The sequence below is a fragment of the Taurulus bubalis genome, assembly GCF_910589615.1.
Source record: "Taurulus bubalis genome assembly, chromosome: 4".
Classification (NCBI taxonomy): Eukaryota; Metazoa; Chordata; class Actinopteri; order Perciformes; family Cottidae; genus Taurulus; species Taurulus bubalis.
Window position 1 is genome coordinate 5,250,636 of NC_136592.1, and position 23,363 is coordinate 5,273,998.

General features: G+C 45.5%; 1 protein-coding gene across 1 annotated transcript in view; it reads left to right on the forward strand.

Annotated features, from left to right (window-relative positions):
• Positions 1-786: 786 nt before the first annotated feature.
• The window catches only part of chst8 (carbohydrate (N-acetylgalactosamine 4-0) sulfotransferase 8), a gene marked incomplete at both ends in the record, with an annotated part of 117,399 nt that continues 94,822 nt past the window's right edge, over positions 787-23,363 (forward strand). The window contains one exon of the mRNA XM_079217467.1: positions 787-940. Coding sequence (XP_079073593.1) covers positions 787-940 — 154 coding nt within the window. The remainder of the gene's footprint in view (positions 941-23,363) is intronic.

Here is a 23,363-nt window from a genome sequence, read left to right on the forward strand (position 1 = left end):
GTTTTAGGCCAAGTTCCGAGGACATTACAGCCATTCGCCCATTGAAAAACCGATGCGGGCACGGCGGTCATCCAGCGGCAGCCCATCATCCGCACAGCAAGCCGATGTTGTCTGATATGTGCATGAAAAAGTCTCCAAAAGGCACAAACACCACAAACATGGCTGCTGAGTTAAGTTCAGTCGTCATGAACGGAGGTATTAGCTATAAAGACCAACAATCTTTAGTTTTTTTTGTACCAGGCTGTAAACTTGTTTATTTCTGCTGTATAGTTTGGCATCTCAACATGGGGGTCTACGGAGATTGACTCACCATTGGAGCCAACCCTCAAGTGGCCCTTAGATGAACTGCAGTTTTTTGGCACATCCACGTTGGCATCAGTTCTCAAGACGGGAGTTTGCCACTTGGGTGTCGCTAAGTTGAACTACTTTTCACACTTTGGGTAGTTTAATCTAAAATATTTCCAACATAAAACGAAAACGCTTTGGTAAAGTACCTCATGTTTATACTGAAGTACAGTGAATGTATTTAGTTACTTTCCACCACTGCCATTTACTTTACGGTATGATTGATGCTGAGAAATGAAAAATGTGTTGTGAAGCCAAAAGAATGGATGGAGAGCTAAATAACCTACAGACTCTGCTTCGCCCAGTTCATCACGGTTGAGATGGCTCCTCCCATCTCCACCTGCAAACCGAGGTCAGAGGCCATCACACTGATTCACTCACTGCACGCTTCTCCTTTGCTTTTGCAGAGCTAGCCACAGCAGCAGCTGACTGCGCCGCATCATGCTGGGGATGAAGATGGTGGTGGACTCCCTGCGTGGACGGAGAAGGAGGCTGCCCTGCTCCCTCTGGTTCCTCCTGCTGTTCGCCGCCGGAGGTCTGGTTCTCTTCATCCACCAGCGGGACCTGTCGGAGATGGCCCTGCAGCAAGGCCCAGGTTAGTCCTGGCTAAATTATTATTATTATCATCGATGTATCAGTCGTGCTGCGTCGCAGATTGCCGATGGAGCTCGTTAACCAAGTTAAGATGGCGCGGCTGAATGGAGACAGGCTGTGATTACGGCACATCGGTTTCCAGTGGTTGTGTCCACCCGAGGTGGAGGGAGGCCGCACGCCCACTTACCAAATGAGTCAGAGCCTTTGTCCTCATGAAGGGGGACCCGCTGTGCATCTGCTTGCTACTCAGCATTAAGGAGATTGGGGTTTAAGCAGCCGTGATGGAAGAGTGTCCTGGGCGTGTAAAACTAAGCCGCTTCATGTCTCAGAAACAAGAGATCAGCCGCCCGCTTACGTGCCTCTTTTGGCTTGCGCCGCACTACTCCACCTAAGCGGGAGCTGGATTAGCTGCACGTTGCTGCTGTTGTCGGACGGGCCCCTGACTCAATGGAAATATTTCACCTCATCTTGAGTTCAGAAACTGCCAGAAACACAATGAGGTTCACATGAAAGGACACTCTTTCTGTCCATGTTCCCACCTATTAAAAATCAGTAAACTGTAAAAAAAAAACTTGTCCGGCAGAGACTCTCTGGGGAGAAAATGCCGTTGTGTTCACAGCCAAGCCGACGGTTTAGTTCCAGATTATCTGTTTACAAGAAAACTCCCTTCATAATTGTATCCTATTAAACAAATCAATAATTTCTTGAGTCGAAATAGTGTTTTGTGAGGTTACGGTGACCTTTGACCACCAAATTCTAGTTCAAGTGGACGTTTTTTTGACAAATCCGAAGTAATACACTCGTGATTTGACGAGAATGCGACGGCCGTGAGGTCACAGTGACCTTTGAACCTCCAGAATTTAACCACTTCATCGTTGTGCCAAATTTGAAGAAACTCCTTTCAGACGTCACCCGTTGGTTTGTGCAGCGCAGTTATGAAGCCTTGAGTTCTACGATTTCGCCGTCGCCATCTTGGATTACGGCCATGTTGATTTTTGTTTTTGCAACCGCTGGACGGAGGTGACTGTATTTGGAATACGGAGGAACGACCCCATTCATGGCTCTGGTATCCAGGCGGGACTACAACAATGGTGGCCTTGGAGATGGCACGTCTGCCCACTTTACTCCTTCCTAAAACCTAACTGCATCAAAGGGCTCGGCGATGTCATCGTGTGTCGATACAAACTGCAGGGCCCGCTGCTGAAGGCAGTTTTCTACCTGTCACATCAGCGAGCGCACAACATTAATATACTGCCAGTAATTAAGGAGTGCTTTGACATTTAACATGCACTCTCCGACAAGCCCCACCTCATGTAGTAGTTTGACTATGACAGGCAATCAGCAGAGGTGCGTGGTAACAAGATAGTTATGCCATTACATGTAGTCAAGTCATTTTTGGGGAGTAAATAGTACTTAGTCGACTGTAGCTCAGGGGGATGGGTGGTTGTCCGGACACCGCAAGGTACCTGGTTCGATCTCCAGTCCCCCCATAGCTCACATGTCGAAGTGTCCCTGAGCAAGACACCCAACCCCGGGCGCCCCAAAGGGCCGCCCACTGCCCCCCAACCAGGGATGGGTCAAATGCGGAGAAGAATTTCCCCAAGGGGACTAATAAAGTGCATGTTTCTTTCTTAAAAAAACTATTTTTTACTGGTGTTTAATTTGGACATATTTATCGTGCTACTTTTATTTTTGAATTATTTGAAGCATTTTAAGGGGCAGGTGGTCAGCTGGTCCCAGGTCTGCTGCTTGGAGACACAGGACCACTATGCATTTAAAAACAAATCATTATTTGCCTCAAAGTGTTGAAAGAAATACTTGTTTTTCAGATAGGTTTCCTATTTGACTCCATTTTGTGTCACCGATACTTTACTTACTCGATAAAATAATGTTTGTGTAAATATATATTGCAAAAAACTCCAAAGTACTGCAAAACTTATCCTAAGACCCGCTGTGCACTACATGTCTAATGTGTGTATATATATATATATATATATATATATATGTATATATAAATAAGCTATATAAATGCTGACAATAAAAGAGATAGCAACGGTCCATTGACGATTTCCCCCTCTTTTGATTACTTCCCATTTTTTCAGTGTGCAGCGCCTCTTAGTATAAGTTTTGCAGCCTAAGCACATCCTTTTTATTTTTATTTTTTATCTCATCCGCCATATCGCTTCTTGAATATCGGAGTAAGAATTCTAGTTTGCTAAATCATGCATGAATCCGTGCGTGCTGTGTACAGAACACGGCGGCCGCACAGCCTCCTCCTCCTCCTCCACCCCGCTGCAGCGCGATGAGCAAGCAGTAACTTTGCCTTAAGCTACGGCGCGTCGCCCCAGCAGAAGCTCATATCTAATAGAGCTGAGTTATAATACATCGGGTGTCAGCTTTTATCTGCCTCCCCCTCCTTCTCCACCTCTTTATTTGGCTCGCAGTGTGCTTGAGAGCTTTATATCGCGCCGTTTAAATGGCCCGCATTATGGCAGCGGAGGAACACCCTCCCCGATCTCCCCCAGGGAATTGTTTAAGGACAATTGGAGGAACGGCGGGGAGAAGAAACACCTGAAGAGCAAGCAGTTCGGATAAACTGTCGGATAAAATGTACACCTCTGGGCGGTTTTGTTTCCGATGGGTCCGGCAGCGAGGGCAGGCAGGCGTGGAAGGCGGGCCCCGCGTGTCGCGCTCAGGAACCCCAATGCAGAGCGAGCCGGGAGGCGCGGAGAAGCTGCATGTGTGCGCGTCTGCGGGGAAGAAACAAATAAATAACTGTCTGTTTACTTGCAAGCGAGGGCTTGGATCTCAGACTAAGTGATGATAACGTGCCATTTGTTAAGTGCGCTCTCAACAAAAGTAGCCGACATTATCCTAAGTGCAGACAGTTTAGCATCGCTGGCCTCTGCTGGCTCTGTTCCTGCGCTTGGAACCGGGTTCCCACTGCACACCCAATCTTCTCTCATTTAGATTGCTGTAAATACATTTTTTCGTCATGCACAACAGTGTTCATCTATCTTTTGAGGGAGATATTACGCAATCATCGAGCGATATTGTTTCTTTATAGAAAGGGTTTCTTGCTCTCCGTGCACCCTGTTTTGTGTTTGAGTTTTTCCTCCAAACGTGTGTTCTGCAATTTCCTAAGTAAATTGCTTAAGTTATTGAACAGCGCAGCCTCGATAAGACGTTTGTTGAACCGTGTTGGTTTTAAAGGACAAAGAGAACTCTCCTGATGGCTCTCAGCGGAGATTTTCAAAGAAATCTGCCAAATTAAAGTAATTTGTTTTGCATGCCTTTCTTTCTTTTTTTACTCAGCCCTCCATGTTGCTAAACCCACCAGCCTCCAGCTGCAGCGTGCAGGTGACAACAGCTCAGCGAGTTGAACATCAGACGGGAAACGATACCGGCACGGAATGATATAAAAAAAATCAGGGTTAAAGCTTCAGTTTTTGGTTGCGGAAGCTGGAAATACGGTTGCCAAAAAATGCTTTCGTCACCTTATATTTGAAGTAATTGAGAAACTTTGCATTATGCGTCAGGTAAATAATGAAAGCTTCTTCACAGAAACCTGTTTTGTTTGAACTGATACTTTACATAATGCACATCTTAGGTGTTTGTTTGTTTTGTGTGCTGTCCCTTTTTTCTAAAGTGGTTCCAATGATGGCAACCAAAGGCCAAAACCTGGTTGCCAATTTCTCCAAACGGCTGCCAATGGCAACTTGGCAACCGTTGCTGTCGAGCCCAGGTGTGAAAACCAAATGAACTTCTGTCATTGCAAGTCCCAGCAAATACTGAAATTCAGCTGCACATCGCTGTGGAAACATTCCATACAGCCGTGGTTGGATGAGGTCATATTCCCAGAGAAGTGAACAGCAGTAGAAGTGTTTCCTTATCATTGGCAATATATTGACAATCCATCAATATGAGACTAGATATCGTTTTCAGATCCTGCGTATCCTAACATAGCATTTGTGTTTTCCTGGTTTTAAAGTCCAAATTACTGTAAAATGATGTCATTTTCTGAACATTTTCACCCACTTAGTCATTAAATACACTTTGCTGATGATGATGATGATGATTTATTATTTATTTGAATCTCATTTTGTGAATATTTTTGCAAAAGCACCGAAAATCATTGCAATATAAATATCAAGGTTATTTTAAAATATAGAAAAAACAGATATAATAACAATGGATAAAATGACTTTGTGTAGGAGGTCCAGCCCTGGACTAACACGACGACATGAATGCTGATTTAGCTCTGCATCTTGCTCCATGAGCAACCGATTGCTAAGAAGGCCGTCATGAAGTTTCATGTAATGTTGACTCTGTGTAATGTCCCAGTTCAATAGACGGCGTCAAAAAATCAGTGAAAATGCCATCCATACGTTTTACTCTCTTTGCCTAACGCTGGTGATGTCTCCACTGTACCTGTCGCAGGAGGTAGCCACAAAAAAAGTTCAAGGTCGGAAAACGTCGTACTTAGTTCACCGAATCCAATGAATGGAGTATAAAGCTACGGCCAACGCTGCCTCCCTTTCCAACGCTACGCGCTACATTTAAACCCGTCCAGTCGACTCCCTCCCGCCGCCTCCGAGACGTGGAAGCAGGAGAATACAAAGGTCCATATTGAGTGATGCAACATTTAGGCAGCGTGCCATACGGCGAGCTGGCAGCTGCAGAGGAAGCACGGCGTTCAATAAATCACTGAAGAATAAACAGTATAAACTGTCGGAGACGTGCAGACAAAACATTGCACATGGAGGAGCGAGGGTAGCAGTTGCTGGGGAAGTAACGCGATGGAGATAAACAACATCTTCAGATGCACGGAGGGTTTCTTTCCTAGGGGGAGGAGGTGTGGGATCAAGCCAAGTTTGTCCTATTTCAAATACAGTTAATAAAAAACGTGGGATAAAAAATGAATCACGTTGCTGTCCACCCCACACCCCTCCTCCAACTCCTCCTCCGTCCCCAGGAAGCGAGCATATTGTTTCATGCTCGGAGGTAAAAAATTTGATCCCTCCGCCAGAGGTCCAGTAATCCCTTAAGCCATGTCTGTTTGCAAAAACCAATTTAGCCGCCTCTTAATGTAATTAAATTGTGCTGATGACCCTCGGAGCGGCGGAGCTGCTTCGTATTTTCAAATGCAAATCCTTCCACTGGATGTTTGTGCCTCTTCTGTTCTTTCATTTGTGCGCAAAGCTCCTTTTAACAAAGCCTGTTTCTGTTGTTCTGGCATCTATCCCCTCCATTCCTCCCAGAGCAGGATGATCATTGGAAAGCAATTCTTGGCAAAGTCAACTCCATCGCAGTGATTTGTCTTCTTCTTCTTTTTTTTTAGCAACCGTAAGTTCAATTTGCTCCCCGAAAACAAGAGGTATTAAGCTCTTGAGTGACACAAAACACAACTCCATTGATATTTTTTGAAAGCAGTGCAAGCTGAGCTCTGCAGTCCCCTGCTCAGTGTTCGGGATCACATGACATCTGGCACGGGGGCGATGGGCATCCCAGCAAGTTCTGGTGTCAGGGAGCAGAGGGAGCCTCTGGGATCCCCTGAGAAGGTAAGAAAGGAAACAGGAAAACAAGACCTTTCCCACGCATTGGGTATCAGGTGCAATCATCAGCGTCGCTCCAGCCTCTTCCAGACTTGGGCCATGTCAATTGGATTTAAAACGGAGCCGCTCCGAGGCAAATGCAAGGTCATGTGGTTTTCCATTAACATTAATGCCCGGGGTTATGCCACTGGAGCCCTGCAACATAATCTGTTTTCCCTGCCATCTGATCCTCACTCGCAAATGGCTCCTGTGTGCCAATCTATACAAATAGACTTTGGACCCAGCAGAGGTCAGTGGAAAAAAAAACCCATATGAACTGTGAGAAAGAAAAATAAATGAAAAAGAGACTTTTTTTTATATAAACTCTTGGTTATATACCCCATTGGAAGGTTTGATTTTCAGTTTCTTTTCGATATTGTCGGAGACCAGACTCTAATTTGGAACGGATGTACCGCCACAAATCACATTGCTGCAGAGCGCGACAGTGGACTGTCAACTCCCCCAAAACCCCTGCCCCCAAAACTTCAAAACAGCTGATCTTGCGCTATCCAGAAAAAGCATGAAATATGAAACGCAGACCCTAAAACCCACCATACAGTACGGGAGGAAGCATGAGGGGAAGAGCGGGAGGATGTTGATGGAAACTTCTCCGCCCAAAAAAAAGAAAAGAAATTAAAAAAGCTGTGATGTTTCTTTCAACGCGGCAGAGATGAAGATGCATCTTCTGAGCAGACAGGGTTAGGACCCCCACCGGGCAGCAGGACGCGGCCCGGCCTTCCTGCTGGGGTGGGACGAGGTTGAGTACGTTCAACTTGCCCTTTCCCAGAACACCACGCTGGGTAACAAAAAAAACTCCAAAGGAAATAAAACAGAACAAGGCGAGAGCGCCCGGTGGATCCAACAGCGATGCTGATTTTCTTATTTCTTTTGTGGAAAGCGTCTTTGAAGACAGTAATCACAGACGCGGCCTCTCCGCGCTGTCAGTCGGTGCTCGCGCTCCCACTGCCAGAACCACAGATATTGCTCGATCCGCTCCCTGTGGCTGTGAACACAAAAGGGGGTTCATCTTTAGGATGACAGCTTGAGATAAACACAGGCAGTTGGGAAATCAGAGATATGACTACAAAGGCAGAGTTAACGTCGGCATTCATGCACCGAATTCCAACCCTCGGCCCATATCTGATCGTCTTGGGATGACTGACCGTATGTCTCGGGGGAAGCGGCCCGTACACAATAGCAATGCAAACTAATAGCGATTTAAAAAAAATAAGATGTCACATCTGCTTCTGTGCCGCTCTCTAAATTGAATATGGGTGACAGAGTGGGGCTTTGAGGTCTGACTGACCGGCGGCACTGACAAGCCAACGCGGTGCGCGGGCGCCAAGGCAGGTATTGTGACCGTGTTCCCGTGTAATGATTACGAACAGGTCGGCCTCGGCAGCACACAGCCGCGCAGAGGCTGATTAAATTCAGCACCTGGCTTCTTGCTCGCTATGACAATGTCCTGGCTGTCAGCGTCCCCAGTCTCTCTCGCTCTGTTATCAGTCCGACATTATTCCGGCAGCAAGAGGCGTCTCGGCCCCCCGGGAGCTCCAATTAATCAGGACCATACTGGTTATTGAAAAGGGCTTCATAACTGCAATGACTTGACGCACGTCTTCGTTTTTATTTGTCTTGTGAGCCCAAAACTGGTCAGATTTAGTTGTTTTTTAAAGTGAGTACGTCATTTAGTTTTCAGTGGGTTAGGTGAGAATCACACTGCCAGAATTAATGAATGAAGAAATGCACGACAGAGCCTTGGATATATTGGTACTGTTGCTGTAGTCTGAAGTATGTAATGCATACACTGTATTGTACGCTATAAAAAAAAAATCACGTTGGCTGATCCTATCTTTTCCATAGGTTCTATGTTGTCACTGTGACACCCATTAGTTTGTGGACTGCCGTTTTGTAACCTCGGGTTAAGCATTTTGGCCGCCGCCATCTTGGTTTTTGGCAACCAAAAGTGGCACGAGAGTGTGGAGCTCAACCGAATGCTGACCAAGACATTTTTAGGCAACTAAAATGTTACAATTAACTTCCATGAACACTGTGAAAGGGTTCAAGATCTAAGATGAAAACACAGACGACTCTCAGAACGGACAACGCCGAGGTAGCTATCACAAATTAGCCTCAAGCAAAACCTGCTTTAAGGTCATTTGAGTCTAAATGTACCATAATTTATTAAATGAACATCATGCTGTATTGAAGAAGACTTGAAACTAGATTGAGACATAAACTCATGTTTACAATGTTTACTGAGGGAATAAATCAGGAGAGAAGCGACCAGAGGAGTCGCCCCCTGCTGGCTATTAGAAATAATGCAACTTGAAGGCACTTCTGCAGTGAGTTCACTTTTCAGACCCGGAGGTTGCCAGCTGGCTTTTTGCTTATCCTAATTTTCACTTTCAAATATGCATCTTTTGAATTGTGTTATCTGTTGTTGAGAATTGGAAGCACCCAAGCATAAATTAAAATGTGTTTAATTAATTTAGGCTTAATTTAATCTTGTGACAAAAGAATCTATGTCCTACATCTCCCCATGGTGAGCAGAAGAACCGAGAAGTGATTAAGCCGATTGATCGTACAGGTGACCTCCTACCTGTCTCCCATTAATATGCAGCCTCAGTCAAATGGAACGTTTACTGCAGTTTATGGAGTATTTTACAAAACCAATTGTTTCTGCAGGCCGAAATGTTGCCGTCAATATTTCAGCTTTCCTTCAAGTTGGTGGGTGCATCATTTACTCTGCTGCCTGTCTGCAGCCTGACATGGAGACACTTTGTGTGTAGAATGCATCACACATGCAGGCTCTGAGGAGTTGCATAAGCTGTATGACTTTTCCAGTATCGCTGCCTTAGCATGAGTCTGTTCATATCAAACATAGTGGTCCTTTCAGAGCGCGTGTCTTCACCACTGCAAACACATCAGAAAAAAAGAGAATAAGTCTTAAGTATTCCCAACTATAAAAAAAAATAAGCTTGAGCTTTGTAGCCATCTTCCAGTAGGCGCCATAGACAGGAAGAGACATACAAAGAGAGAGTGGGAGGACAGAGGGAGGTTATATAACCACAGTTCTCACCAAGGAGACATTGTGGCTTCAAAAGCAAAAAGATGTGATAATAAACACCAATGTCCAAGGCTGTCGTCCTCCCAGGATGGGAAGATTACGCAAGATGGGTTGTTGCTAGCACAAAACAACCTGCTTATTTCATTATAGGTCAATTAATATATGCGAGTGTTAAGTGTCTCTCGGAGAAACCCAAGGCTCGATTCTACCATCAAAAGACGTAACCATGCCTCTACAGTCTGGTGAACTCATCAATGTGAACCTTTGAATGTTCCGCTTTATTTAATTATCTGTTCACAGACTAATGGCTTTCTGGGAATTTGAGCCGCCAAAATGAAGTCCATGTACTGTGCCGTGAAGGGAGTGAGCTTGGACAAAAAGCACCTTTTCGATCAGCTGCCGCGTGAAAGGGAATGTTGGGTTTTCTTTGGTTGAACCGCTGCCTCTGGGACCTCGGACGATTCTCAGCCTGCACGCTTGTTTGTTGGTGGCACTTCTGCCGCAGGAATAAAAGCTTCCTTATGATCAGTATAAGCTACAGTGTTGCACAAGAATCGCGACCATTCTCCGTCTCCTATTATGGCCGTGGGTATTATTCTGAGAGAGATTCCACGCTATTGTTCCCGAGAAAAAAAAGAGGACGAGCCCAACCTCAGGAGCCGTCTCTCCAGACTGAAGCCGGCGTGGCCATTATCAAATCAGACTTGAACCCATCCCCTCTCTGCCGGATAGAGACGTGTTGAATGGATATCATTGTGCACTGCTGAGGCTTCCATCACTGTAATCCCTCTACAAAGTGCAGCCGGTCTTGGAGGAAGATGAAAAGAGCAGAGTGCCTATTCACCGCGTGCGTGTCACTGCAGAGGGCACGCGGGGGGAAAGTCAGGGGAATTCAGCGGCCCTAGCCGCCGACTCCTCGGCCCTACCCACGACCTGAAAAGAACAAAAGATTAAGCCCTCCTGCTATCTAGAGTGATAACAAGCTGTCAACTTCGAAAATGTAATCTGCTGACTCCGAGAGGAAGTGGCGGTGTCAGTGGAGTGGGGCCGCCCAGCCGATGCTTATCTCCTGAATGGCGTGCCGTCGGCGGAGAGAGAGCGGCGGCCCCGCTGGCAGATATACAAAAGCCACCTCGGTCTGCCACCAAAACAAAGAGGTCGGCGCGAGCAAAGGAATCCATACCGCGTCAATTTTCGAGACATATTTATACACGTAAATCCCCTCCAGGCCTCGTCTCGCTCGCTCAGATGCGGGCCACAATGAGGAGGTGATGGGAATGATAAACGACATGAATGGAAGCCAAACAGACGAGATAATGAGGCATTGCCCCTGACAATGCTGACAAGTGATGGGAGGATCCCCTCTGTCAACCTGTCTTCCGAGCCCTTCCACTCTGTCCGGGTCTCAGATTGTTAAACGAAAAGATGAAAAAAAAGCCATATTGCTGCCAACACCAACTCCTAATGCACACTTCAGCGGGCAGTGAGGCTGCGGCATGGGAGCTGTCACCAAACTGCAGCCACTGAATCAATCCAACCCGGGCATTAGCCAGCCTTTAAAGGGGGTCGCCACACCGCTAATCCCCGCCCACCCTCCACCGCTGTATATCTGTGTCTCCCGGCAACCTTTTTTGTCCCCCACACACACACACACACACACTTTTGTTTTCTCCCAAATGTTACGATTCCCAAATTGTTTTCAAATTACTCAACGGAGCTGCCAGATGGCTATTAAAACCATGCAGAGGCATTTTTGATCATATTAGCTATTAATATTGAATATGTGCGTGTGGGTTGTGTCTCTAATAGGGTAAAGAATCCAATTTTCTGGTCCATACAAAAAGCCACTTGCAGTCTCAGTAGTTATGGCAGAGAAAAGGAATTTGTCACAGATGCTGTTTCAGGCTGTTTACAATTTGATTTCAGACCAGAGCCAGAGCATTTTCCCTCGTGGACTTGGGGCTATTGATCCTGAAACACCAGTCATATGACATGAAATAGATACTCTTTTTTTCCGTACAGCCAAGTGAGAGAGAAATGACTTTGACCTGCTGCTATTTTGGATACTCCAGAGTCACTCTGTGCCCAGAAGTACTGATTGATAATGGTAAAAAAAAGACAGAAAAAAGTTATGAATGTTTCCCAACAGCAAATGGCTACACAGGAAGTACAAACTATGTATTACAGGTAGTTTAACTTCATGCATCGCTTTTTCGCAACAAAATAATTCAACAAAACAGAGTCTGCAGCCATGCTAGCGGCTTTGTGAGACTGGTTTTGAGCTAAATGCTAACAACATCATGCTAACATGCTGCTGCTTAGCAGGTAGAATGTTTACCATGTTAACCGTCGACCTTCAGTGTGTTAGCATGTGGTAATTTACTCATCAGAACTAAAGGTTCTTATGGGATTCTCAGAAAGTGTGCAGGTATTTGGTAATGAAACAAAATGTTAGACAATTTGGAATTTTCATTCAATGATGGTGCAAGATGAAACGTCAGGGGTCATGTTTTTAGGAATGACTCCACTGGATACCAGGAACGTCTGTACCAAATGTAACGACAGTCCATTCAGCAGTTTTCTAAATCTTAATCAGAAGTGTGCAAAAGTCGGCAAAGCCAGCAGAAGGTATCCTCATCAATCACCAAATAGCAGCAAATAGCATAGCAATCCATCCAATAGTTGTTGACATGTTTCAGTCTGGACCATAGTGGTAGATATGACAGACAGGCTGACACGACCGTCCTACTTTTGCATACTCTTGTGGGAATTTAATATTTGACAAATCAAAAAGAACAGAATATTTTCTACCTCTATTAAGAACTTTAGTGCAAACTAATCAGATTAACGTAATTGTGTATCACAATATCCCGATATTTGTTTTTATTTTGAATTATTGCGCAACTCTAGTTTCAGGCCCTGTATTGAGGACATTTTAATCAATCGGGAAATGGTTCTAGTTTGATCAGTGTTGGGGGTTTGGGTGGAGAATACTACGAACAACTCGTTCCTTGAGGTGTAACCAGATCCCTTTGGCTGATCAAACAGTGACAATGGATGGAAGGTATCTGTGAGCTGGGCCTTGAACAAAAGTCAATTTCCTGCCTTGTGGCTGGGTTACTGGTCTGGCAACGACTGCGTCTGCGCCACTGGCTGAAGTGAAACCAGAGGGACGGGCACAGGAAATGATGCAGACCGAAGAACCTGTTGTTTGTCTTGTTCCATTTGTTTTCCTTCTTCAAAATACATGCAACCTGGTGGTAGATTGACAGTGCCAGGATGCTTTTATTCAGCACCATCCAGCTTCCCTTCTTAGAAACACTGAGGGGAAGGATTGATGTCAGTATTCCAGTTTAAATCCCGAAAGAAAATGTTGGGAACACTCAATTCTCCTTAAATATAATAAGTACTGCAGAGCCTTGTTCGTGCTGGACAGAGCCCAGAGAGATTGCTTGGATCTACGTGAAAAACAGCATAGGGAGAAACAAGCAGGTGGCTTAAGCCGGGGTAATGCTCGCCATTGTAATGTTTTGGACAGCGAAACATTATTATGTCTCCGGCATGTATGAAGGGATTTATAGTGTCGTGTGGAATGTAATCCGCTGATGCATTGTATTGTACATTATCAGGATGTGTCGTGGATTAATTCTGAAGTAATCACATTTAGCGATAAAGGATGAAGTTTGGAATTTTGCACTCGAAATTGCTTTTCTTGGCCGAGCTACTGGAACGGGGAGAGCGACCGATCCCTCCGATAAACACATAGATGATCCAAGCTCTCGTTGACTTTGAAACCGGTGCCAACGCTTCTGTTCTTGTCTTCTCCGCCGGTCGCATTGGCTTCGCTCTCTCACGAGCATTCGGAGGACATTAGCGGGCTTCTCCCCGTAAATTAACTCAGGTGCGACTTTGCAATGCCATACTGGTATGATCTGTTTCCCAGTACACACAGGCAGCACACCCAGTGGGGCACTTTACTTCAGATCCCAGCATCTTCCCGCCTCATCTCGGCTCCAAAGCGCTGTCCTTTGTTAGCTAATGGCTTTCAGCAAACCCAGTGAGAGGCCATTAACGTCGGTCCTGAGGACGCGGCACAACAACCTCAAACCCGTTTGTGACTCTACCGCGGCTGTCAGGCGTTGACCACGTCTGCCACGAGGAGACTTTCATGAAATGAAAAAGAGTGCTTATGTTTCCGTTGACAGCCTCTCATTCTTGAAAGGAAGCAATGTGTTTAAAGTTGACACATAAATGAACCTCCACATCACCGGTCATCATTACTTGAGCACGTCGGACGTTTTTTTCGGTGAAGAGAGAAATCGAGAAATTTGTCTGGGTTTTTTTTTCTGCGTTTTTATTCTTTCATTCTTTTTTCTTTTTGCCGTGAACGCGACTGCCACAGCTTTCTCAGAAAATTGAAAAGCTTTCAGGCAGCTGCCAGGCAGTTTGCAGCCTGTTTCCCAGAGTCAGAGGCATTTTTGCTCATTGTGTTTTATTGCATTAGATTGAGCCCATAACAGGTACAGGCCATTAAATTACTCCAAGACAAATTGAGCTATTCACTACCCATTTCCAATTTTCTCAGAGGTTGGCACGAAAGAGAATTGGACACAGATCCCCTTATATTTATGTCCTTTTATCTCGGTAAGTCTTTGAGACATTTTGTCTTACTTCGCCATAAATCACAGGGCTGCTTGTTTTATGAGCACTGGCTTAGGTAAGGCACAGGCCAAAAGACTTAACCTCCATATATATACAGGACTGTAAACGCTACTGTATCACAATGGGGGGATTTTGTCCACCTCTGCTGGAATTGATACACTCACTGAGCGTGTCTCCGTATCTTTAGACAGTCCAGGCACAGAAAATAGGACCCCGCCTCTCACGCCTCCGTCTATTGATTATGAATCAGACCGCATTTCATGACGGAACATTTCCTCTTTGTTGCCAACTTCATTGTGGGTGTTTACGTGCAAAGAGGATTCCGAAAAGGATCCATACAAAAACGGTAGGAGCGCTGTTAAGAAATAAGCCCACTTCAATAGAGGGGATTTGCAGAGCCCACTCGGAGGTAGGAGGGAGCCTTTCAAAGCCGCCCTTTTTCTAAGGCTGTTTACCGCACCGTGCTGCACACAGCGGCTGCCACCTCTCGCCGTGTTTCACCCCAGCCTACAGCCGGCAGAACCACCGCCGCATCCGCAAACGCACGGCTCCTCCAAAGACACGCCAAAGCCTATTCGTTTGTTGACTGTTACCAAATGAAAGAACAATAAAAACTCCACATAAGACTATTCGGTTATTTAGTTTAAACCGAGATGCGATACTGCCTCCATGCAGGGGGCGCCAATCCCTTTTTAGTTTCTTGTGTTCCCGGCGGGCGAAATGAAAGGATAACAAGTGCCTTTTCTTAACGTGACACCGTGGAAAAATTGAAAATTCCGCGAACAGATCGATGTCGGCTTAAAGCTGACAAATACGTGCCCGCCGCCGTCTGTTCCCGTCATGGTACGGCTGACCCTTAAATGGCAACTCTATCAATTGAGTGTCAATCCTTCCTCCCAGCAGAGGCACAGAGGGAAGTGAGCTAGCATTAATTATGAGCCTTCAAGCTCCAAGGGACAGTTAATCTTTGTCATTTTGCTCTTGGAGACATTTGGATCTGCCACCAAGACCGCAGCCAGGTCAAAGCTCTTGACTCCTTCCCTCCGAATAAGAATTCTGCTCACGCGTGTGGAAGAAACCTAATCTGCTTTCTTTTTTCCCCCCCACATACATCCCCTCCAGGCTGTTTTAAGTCCGCGCAGCACTGACTTCTCAGACTGAAAAGTTTCCGTGATTTAAGAAGGAAGTAGTTAGAACTCGGTGAAACTGAACCGAGCTTAGCGCTAATTTTATTCTATTTTCATCTCATGAAGCATCATATTTCCAACCGTTTGACATTTGAACATCAGGGATATTTCTATTTGTGAGAATCGTGCTGGAGAATTTAATTATTCCATCTGGATTAATTATTATCCAGCTAATTATCGCCACTTCTCTGATTGAATTTGTTCACTGAATTGCCTCGTTGCCCAGAATAAAGCCTCCCCCTTTCCTCTCCCGGCGCCACAGCAGCACACGGAGGCTAGTGGGGGCCATCGCAACCCAGGTGTAAAGAGCTGATTGATTCTTACAGGCGAGCCCAGGCAACAAAAGCACCACAGAACAAAAATAAAAAAAGCAGGGGGGACTCGGCGAGGGAACATTATGACAGAATTGGGGCATCGCCTCGATCATACCTTCTCAGTGCCCTTTTGTGTGTGTTTAATATCTTCGGAACAAGACAGGTTTCACCGCAATAAAAAACGATGACGATCATAAATACAAGCTTTTTTTTTTTTGCTCCTTTTTTTCTTCCTTTTCTCAAACTGCGCAGGTAAAGTCCAGCTATCCACACGAGGCCGGCTCCTCGCGGGGGAGAAACGCATGCATTGTCTCTGTGCCGACAGCCGGCTGAGGGAGCGGAGCGTCTGCGTTGACGGCCTGAGCTGCACTGCGGTATGCAGGGTCACGGGCGCAGGCGTCGGAAATATAAACAGGAGGTTGCTTAAGCTCTTAATTCTCTAAATGCCCTCACACAGGTTATATTCAAATACATGCCCGGTTAGCCTTTCATCTCCCCCCCACCCTCCCTCCCTCCGCCACATGCTCCATTTTTGGCTTTGACAACGTGCCGCACCTCCAAGATTGCCGAATGGCGCTCTCAAGAGCAGACAGCGGGGAGGGCAGAGGGCCGACTCTGGAGCTGCTACGAAGATTAATGGGGCTCCCGTTGCCCGGTGTCGGTTTTAGGTCATCCCTACGGACGGGCGTGGGATGTTTGAGGAAGGGAGCCGGCATGCGGCGAGTGAGCTCTCATCTTTAAAAAAAACAGGAAGATGCGATGGGTGGTGGGGAGGCAGATCCTGGTGTGTCTTCACGGGGGTGACGGAGCGGCACTGTGCAGAGCTGCAACAAGGGGGATGTGTTGACTGCGTAAAGTTCAAAGACATCGTCAGCTTCATTTGTGGCGTCAGAGCGGCTCGGCTCGGGAGCAGCTGCTCCATCTGGACACCTATAGCTTCCGCCGCCATCGTTTCCAACGCAACGCCCCGAGGAGGAGCGCGGCGAGCTCACTGCCGCGGATGACACGCGATGCACGGTTGTGTGGAGGGATTAGAGACCAAACATCAGTCCTGCTATAGCTCCGTGGATGCATTGTACTTTCGTTATTTCTAACTTTTGTATTTACTTGGCACGCATTTGGCTACCTTCAGGCGGATGCCATTCAGCGGTCCAACCGCCAACTCTTTCACAGAAGCCTTTGAGATCGCCGCTTTGAAATAGCTGGTACCTGCGCTGGAAGAGAAATCCTGTGCTGCACAGAATTTAAATTATGTTTCTACAGATGCAGTGACAGCTGCTTCATACAGTGGCGTAAAATAGACACAGTAATGATGAAAAAGGTCCTCTTTTATTATTTACAGAAAACACATATTGAGTCAGCGGCTTGAACAGCAGCCAAAAGAAAAACGTCTTGATGCTCAAAGATCAGCGCATGTTTCCGAGGCCTGATCAAATAACAATAAATGTGTCCGTGCTAAAATAAAACGTCAGCCGGCAGCAATTTTACACTGTCATTTTACTCGCTGTTGCCGATTGTAATACATATATACTGTAATGAATTGTTTAAAACCAGTGACGGTGTGGATACTGCAGTTAAACGTCTACCTGTCGTTACCTCAGTAGCACCAGATGAGCTCGTTTGGAGCTTTGGGGACAGCAGTCAGTTCAGTATCATCCAAGTGTGATTGCTGGAAAATTGGAGCAGGGAATGAGCGCTCATCGCCAAAGGTTTCACCAAATTGACCTTTCGCTGAGCCCCGCCTCCCGCTGCTACTCCATCAAGATGTCAGAGCTGCAGTGGAGCCCATGCCGTCGCTAACAGCACTCCCTGAAGCAATATGATCAGCTGCTTTCGGGGGGGAGAAGACATTTCAGAGAGAAGCGGACAGAAGGGTCTAAAATGCATTTGATGGATGCATCCTGCATGTTAAACTGATTCAGCAGTTAAAAAGATAAAGATCAGAAGAAGAAGAAAAGAGCACAGAAGTGCTAACGCTAGTTGACTATATGCTAACGTTCTCTTTTTACGAGACCACGTAGCGTTTTAGAGACGTTCACATCTCCTTTCAACCTCTCCGGGTGACGAGTATCACGATTACATCACTTTTTATTTTTTAGGAAAACGAATCAGAGTGTATGGAGCACAGCCGGATCGTTGTTGTGGCAGATGCTACGCTATGATTATCCGGTCATGCGCTCAAGGGCGACGAGTCAATTAATGGAACAGCATTGTCTTGAATCTAGTAAAAAAATATGAAAATAAATCCAACCTCTAATTGGCTGCGTGCCCATTGTGTGGATGATCCACCTTTACCAGGAATAGTTTGAGCGTGGGTGTGAATCTGCATCGCATTGATTTCCTTGTGGTGTCAGCACAGAGGTGTTAATGCATCTTTTTTTTTTCGACTCACAATTTATGGAGCTATACATTTGAGAGGGGATGTGGGTATTCACATTTTGTTATTCATAGATTTCCTCTATGGTAATTATGTTTTTTTCTTCTTAGCAGAGGCTGAAGACATTCTTCATTACTACATTGGGAGTAAGATTTAAGACACACACACACACACACCAATACAATAACACACACATTTTATGATTATTCAGATCTTATGCCTCAGTGCATTCCAGAACTGAAGAAAATAGAGGAGCTGCCAGTTGCCATTATATATCCCCTGAATTATGCTCTCTAATATTTGAAGAGCATCCGCCAATAGAGCGAGGAGCTTTTTCCTGGACGGCAATAACTTAGCAAATGGGTTCAAAGAGGTGTTTTCTGGCTCCTTTTCAGTGCAGCTCCCGACATGTTTGGAGTGACTCCGTGCCAATCACCGCATCAGAGAGATGATTAGCGAGTTAAAATTTGAACAGCCGAGTAGGTAGGCTGTCCTGTTTACGCTCTCTTTAATTGGTGGGGGGCGTTCTGTAATTCAGGCGATGACCACGGGTTAGATATGCAAAGAGGCCTCCATTATAGCTTTTCTTACAAGTCAGCTTGTGGAAGTGAAGGTCCTGCAGTAATGCAAGTCATTTTTTTGTAATAGTTATTCTCAGGGGAAAAAAAACCACTGACTTTGCCAGATTTTGGAATAATCGTTTTTTGAGAGGTTTATTTCGACTTAAAACGACATAATACAAGTGAGGCAAAAGGTCCTATTAATTAAAAAAAAAATGACAAACTTCACCTTAATTGCAATGTTCCAAAAGCAACTTGATGAATGCGTTGCAGAGAATGAATCAATGCAAAACGTATCAAATGTATTTCATCACCTCACTCGGGTGCCACCTGAAAAATACAGCGCTTCATATTATTGAGCCCTACCTCATCCTATTTGTCACTGTCCGCGGGGACACAAAGCTATCTGCAACGGAGGATTGATCTCCTTGAATACCTGCGGAAATATCTTTCATTTGCTCACGTCTATATTTTTGCCCGGCGATGAGAAGCCACCTCCTGTGGAACACAGTGGTCTGTTAACGTTTTACTAAATTGTTATTTTCTTTTGCCAGTGAAAAGCATTCGTTTAGTTTTCAGTGATTACATGAATTACCGCGCGGCGTAGCGACTCATGGTGTGATAATTGGACATGACAGATTGCTGGAGACCCCTCAAGGGGCCTTCTGGCAGTGAGATCGTCGTCCCTTCAGCAATGGAAACATCACAGACTGCCATTGGACGTGCACGGTCCCAGACAGCAGGGCTCCAGAACGTTGGTCCGTCTACCGAGCACCGGCCATATCGGGGAGGCCTGAGAGGAGCCCAAAGGACATTCATCGTGTCTGTCGCCATCTTGGTTTTTGCTCATAATGTTTGCTCTTGTTTTATGTTTGTTATGGCCTGTCAAGGGACTACAGATGCGAATTAGCTGTAGCTAAAATCTGGTCCAGTGCATCAAATGGTGACATTCATGTTTTAACTGTACATGGTCCCTTTTAAATAAATAAATACATTTAAAAAAAACAGTAGTGACACAAGAGGGCGTAGTTAAGTACAAGAAAACTGAATGCATACTCTGCTTTATGGTCTATTTACTCTATTGACTCTAAATGGACCCTCACTTACTAAATGAACATCATGTTGTATTGAAGAAGACTTAAAACTAGAGATTGAGACAGTAAACTGTACGGTAACAAAGATCTGATTAAAACGGCACCTGCTAATTATAATGGGCTGCTCTCTCTACGTAACAGTATATACATCTCCAAAGGCCTCTATTCATATAACAACTGCCCTGCGGAACATTGCCATTTCAGAACTATTTGCTCCCTCCACTGGAAACCGCAAAGGCGCTGCTGACCAATAGCGGACGGACACCGAAGCCTCCGCAGCAGCCGGGTGTTTGGAGCGGCTCGCAGCACTGAGGCGTCTTCCTGTCAAGAGCAGTCAATCATCTCAGAATCAACAGAGATGCAAACAAACGCTCTATTCTCGTATTTCTTAGACATCCGGGCCGCTTTTCCACACTGTCGATCACGGCGTCCTGCAAAATAGACATGAAAAAGAAGAAGGAGAAAAAACAGACACATTTATTTGTCTCCGTTCTGTGATTCATTTTCTCCACACATTAGTCATCGTCCTTTACGCTGACAGGGACGGGCTCGCCGGCCCCGCTTACATAAGTCCCACCTCTGACACAGTGGTTTTCTTCCTGGCAGCCGATGCGGGTGCTCCCCTCATCTGAGCTGGCCAAAGTCCCGCACACACACACACACACACACACACACACACACAAAGAAAAAACAACAGTTATTGTCTTAATCCGTGCAGGTCTTTGTAGAGGGAGCGTGAAGAATGAGCTCAACTAATGAGTCTTCTCAGCAGAATTCGGCCCCCATGGTCCGTCTCTCTCTCTCTCCGGGACCCTGACCTCTGACCCCTCAGCTCGGGGCCAGAGGGGTCAGCAGGCTTTGATATCCCCCTCCTTTAATTACTCACCTCATTAACGCACAGCACCTCTCACTCTGTGGCGACCCGGCCGCCGCCTCTCATAACACATCCTGATGGATTGGACTCGCTCTGGTTACAGCTGTTAGCGCCACCGGAGCGATCGGAAAAGGACGATCTGGAAGCGCCACAGAGAGAAAATTGGGGTTCTAAATTCAGGACAAATAGGCCGTCTACGCAGTGAATTGCGATTCCATCGGGGGAGGTGATGTGACAGACTTTGTTTTCTCGCGAGAAAACGAATTATTTTCACTTTCTGTTCCGACTCATAGGCAACAGAAACGGTCAAACTAAGTGGAACAGAAAGCAGAAAGCACATTTGTCGCAATCCTTTGGAAAAAATAACTGAGCGACACACACACACACACAAACACACACACAAACACACACACCTAATCCTAAAGTGGCAGATAAAAAAATAGAGTAAAAAGTTTTGAATAATGCATAAACGCAAACCTCTTTCAGGGATCAGCAGCCTCTCTGCTGACCAGTGATAAATCACGGGCGCATTATCTGCCCCGCTAAAGTTAGCAGGACGATAAGTAAGGTGCCACGGAGGACGATGATAAATACTTGCCCCCTTCCACGGGAGACAGAGGGGATTTTTGGATCCGCTTTGGTCTATCGTGACATCTGTGTTTATTGATTCTCTCTCTTGTGCTGCTCTGGCTTAGGTTTCTAATTGGATCCATTCTCCTCCCTCGATTTGTACCTCATGGACGCATCAAACCGATTTATATATATATTATTTCGACCACCGGCCTATTTTTGGCCCGACCGGAGGCGTCTCAAAGTGACGCAGAGGCACGGTTAACCCCCGGCGCCGTCTAAATCTGACCCAGAGGCTGCGGCGGGCGTAGTAGTAGCATCTAATATTGGCACAGAGGCTTCTAATATAGTGGCATATCACTTCCAGCCGGTTTGTTCCATTTATTTGATTCCTCTCCCTTCGGAAAGAACCTATTGTGTTCGAGGCCTGGAGTTATTGCAGCCATTTGTTTGCCGGAGAGCGGCTTTATCGAAAGAGGCGCTACAGTGGAATGTGCTTTTGCTGAACACGCCGGGCCGCTTCAGTCCTCCGCTTTGACGTGATTAATATTGTCACGGACAATATGAATGAAAGTCTATTTTTAGACTGAGAATAAGCAGCGTCTTGGCTCGTGCAAGAAGAAAAAAAAAAAATAGATAAAGAAATTGAGAGCTTCAGTTTTGTAGATCAAATACGACATGCCGAGTTTTTGCATGATTATTTCATGACTCCTGCACTAATTCCTCGGCTGTTCTAGTATCCTACTTTTTAAATGGCACAGTGCTGAGAACACGTCTGTGTCACCGCTTTTGCTCCGATTCTCTTCCGTTTACGCTCTGCGTATGTGATGACATAATAATCTGTCTGGATGAACTGCTCATGTCTGCACCTATGCGTCCTTGTAGTAGTCTGGCCCGCTGTCATCGCAATCCATGCACATTTATGACTCGGCAAATGATCATGTGTTTGATTCATGCTGTCTGCGACGGCGCTGTAGTGAGTCCTCAGAGGCTTTATGAGGCGGAAATACAGACAAATGTATTCATTACTGTCCTGCTGTGTGTGTGGGGGTCTGAAAAACAGCTCTTTATAATGTAACATTTAAGGAAAAAAAATCTTTTACACTATGACTATAATAACTGCGAGTCATAATAGCAGCAACAGAGAACATTAAAGCATGTTCAGAATTTATATTTAGAAATATATATGAATATATATAATCCGCTTTAAATCGACATAATGCATTCTGATTGCAGCTACTTGAAATCCAGGAATAATCACATTTAGAATAAAAACAATAAAAAAAAAGGGAAACCTTTTGCTTCAGAATTGGGAATTGACTAAGTTCACAGGTTCAATATTTAAAGGTTCTACACTTAAGTGAACGCACATTCACGTCGTGTTCATAAGACGCTGGACACGTTATTAAAGTTGACACGGCGTTTCCAGCTCATTCATCTGTCCCCTTCAGCGTGCCATCAGCGGCAGCCGTCTCTCTCGTCACTCAGCGTTGGTGACCATGATATCGGCTTCCTTGTTAGCCATTTAACAGGCAATTTGCCGTCTTTTACCCACAATACCAATAAGAAGACAACATCTTCATGACTATCATCAGCACCTTTTGGTGTCACATATTGTAATGGTAAAATATAGTATTGCTTATGTTACAAAGGTAGAGTAGAATTTGCATAGAGGTACCAAGCCGCCGGCAGAGCTAACATAAGATAAGCACCGATTGCATTATGTTTGGGAGAAATATGCTTACTTTGTTTGCGTGGATCTGGTTCAGACTAGTTAAAAACTCTGTCTGGTCCGACACTGTGATTCTGTTTCCTTACTCGTGTTACTCTGAGGAGGGGTGTAACGTCCGCTGTGTATAAATGAGCCCGGGACTTTTTCACATGTTGAACGCTTTGCCACAGACTGCTCTGCTCAGCTGTTACTTACTTTTCCTTCTTGCAAGACATTTTGATTCAGAGACTTTACTCCTGCTTTCCTGATTGACAGAGAACATCTTCCATCACAATATAGAATGACTAAAACACCATGTCTCCTTTGTTTAATCTGCACAATCAGCAAAGTCCTGCGCGTTGATTAAACAAACGAGATACAACGTGTTGATTGGTGCTAGCTTTATGCTAA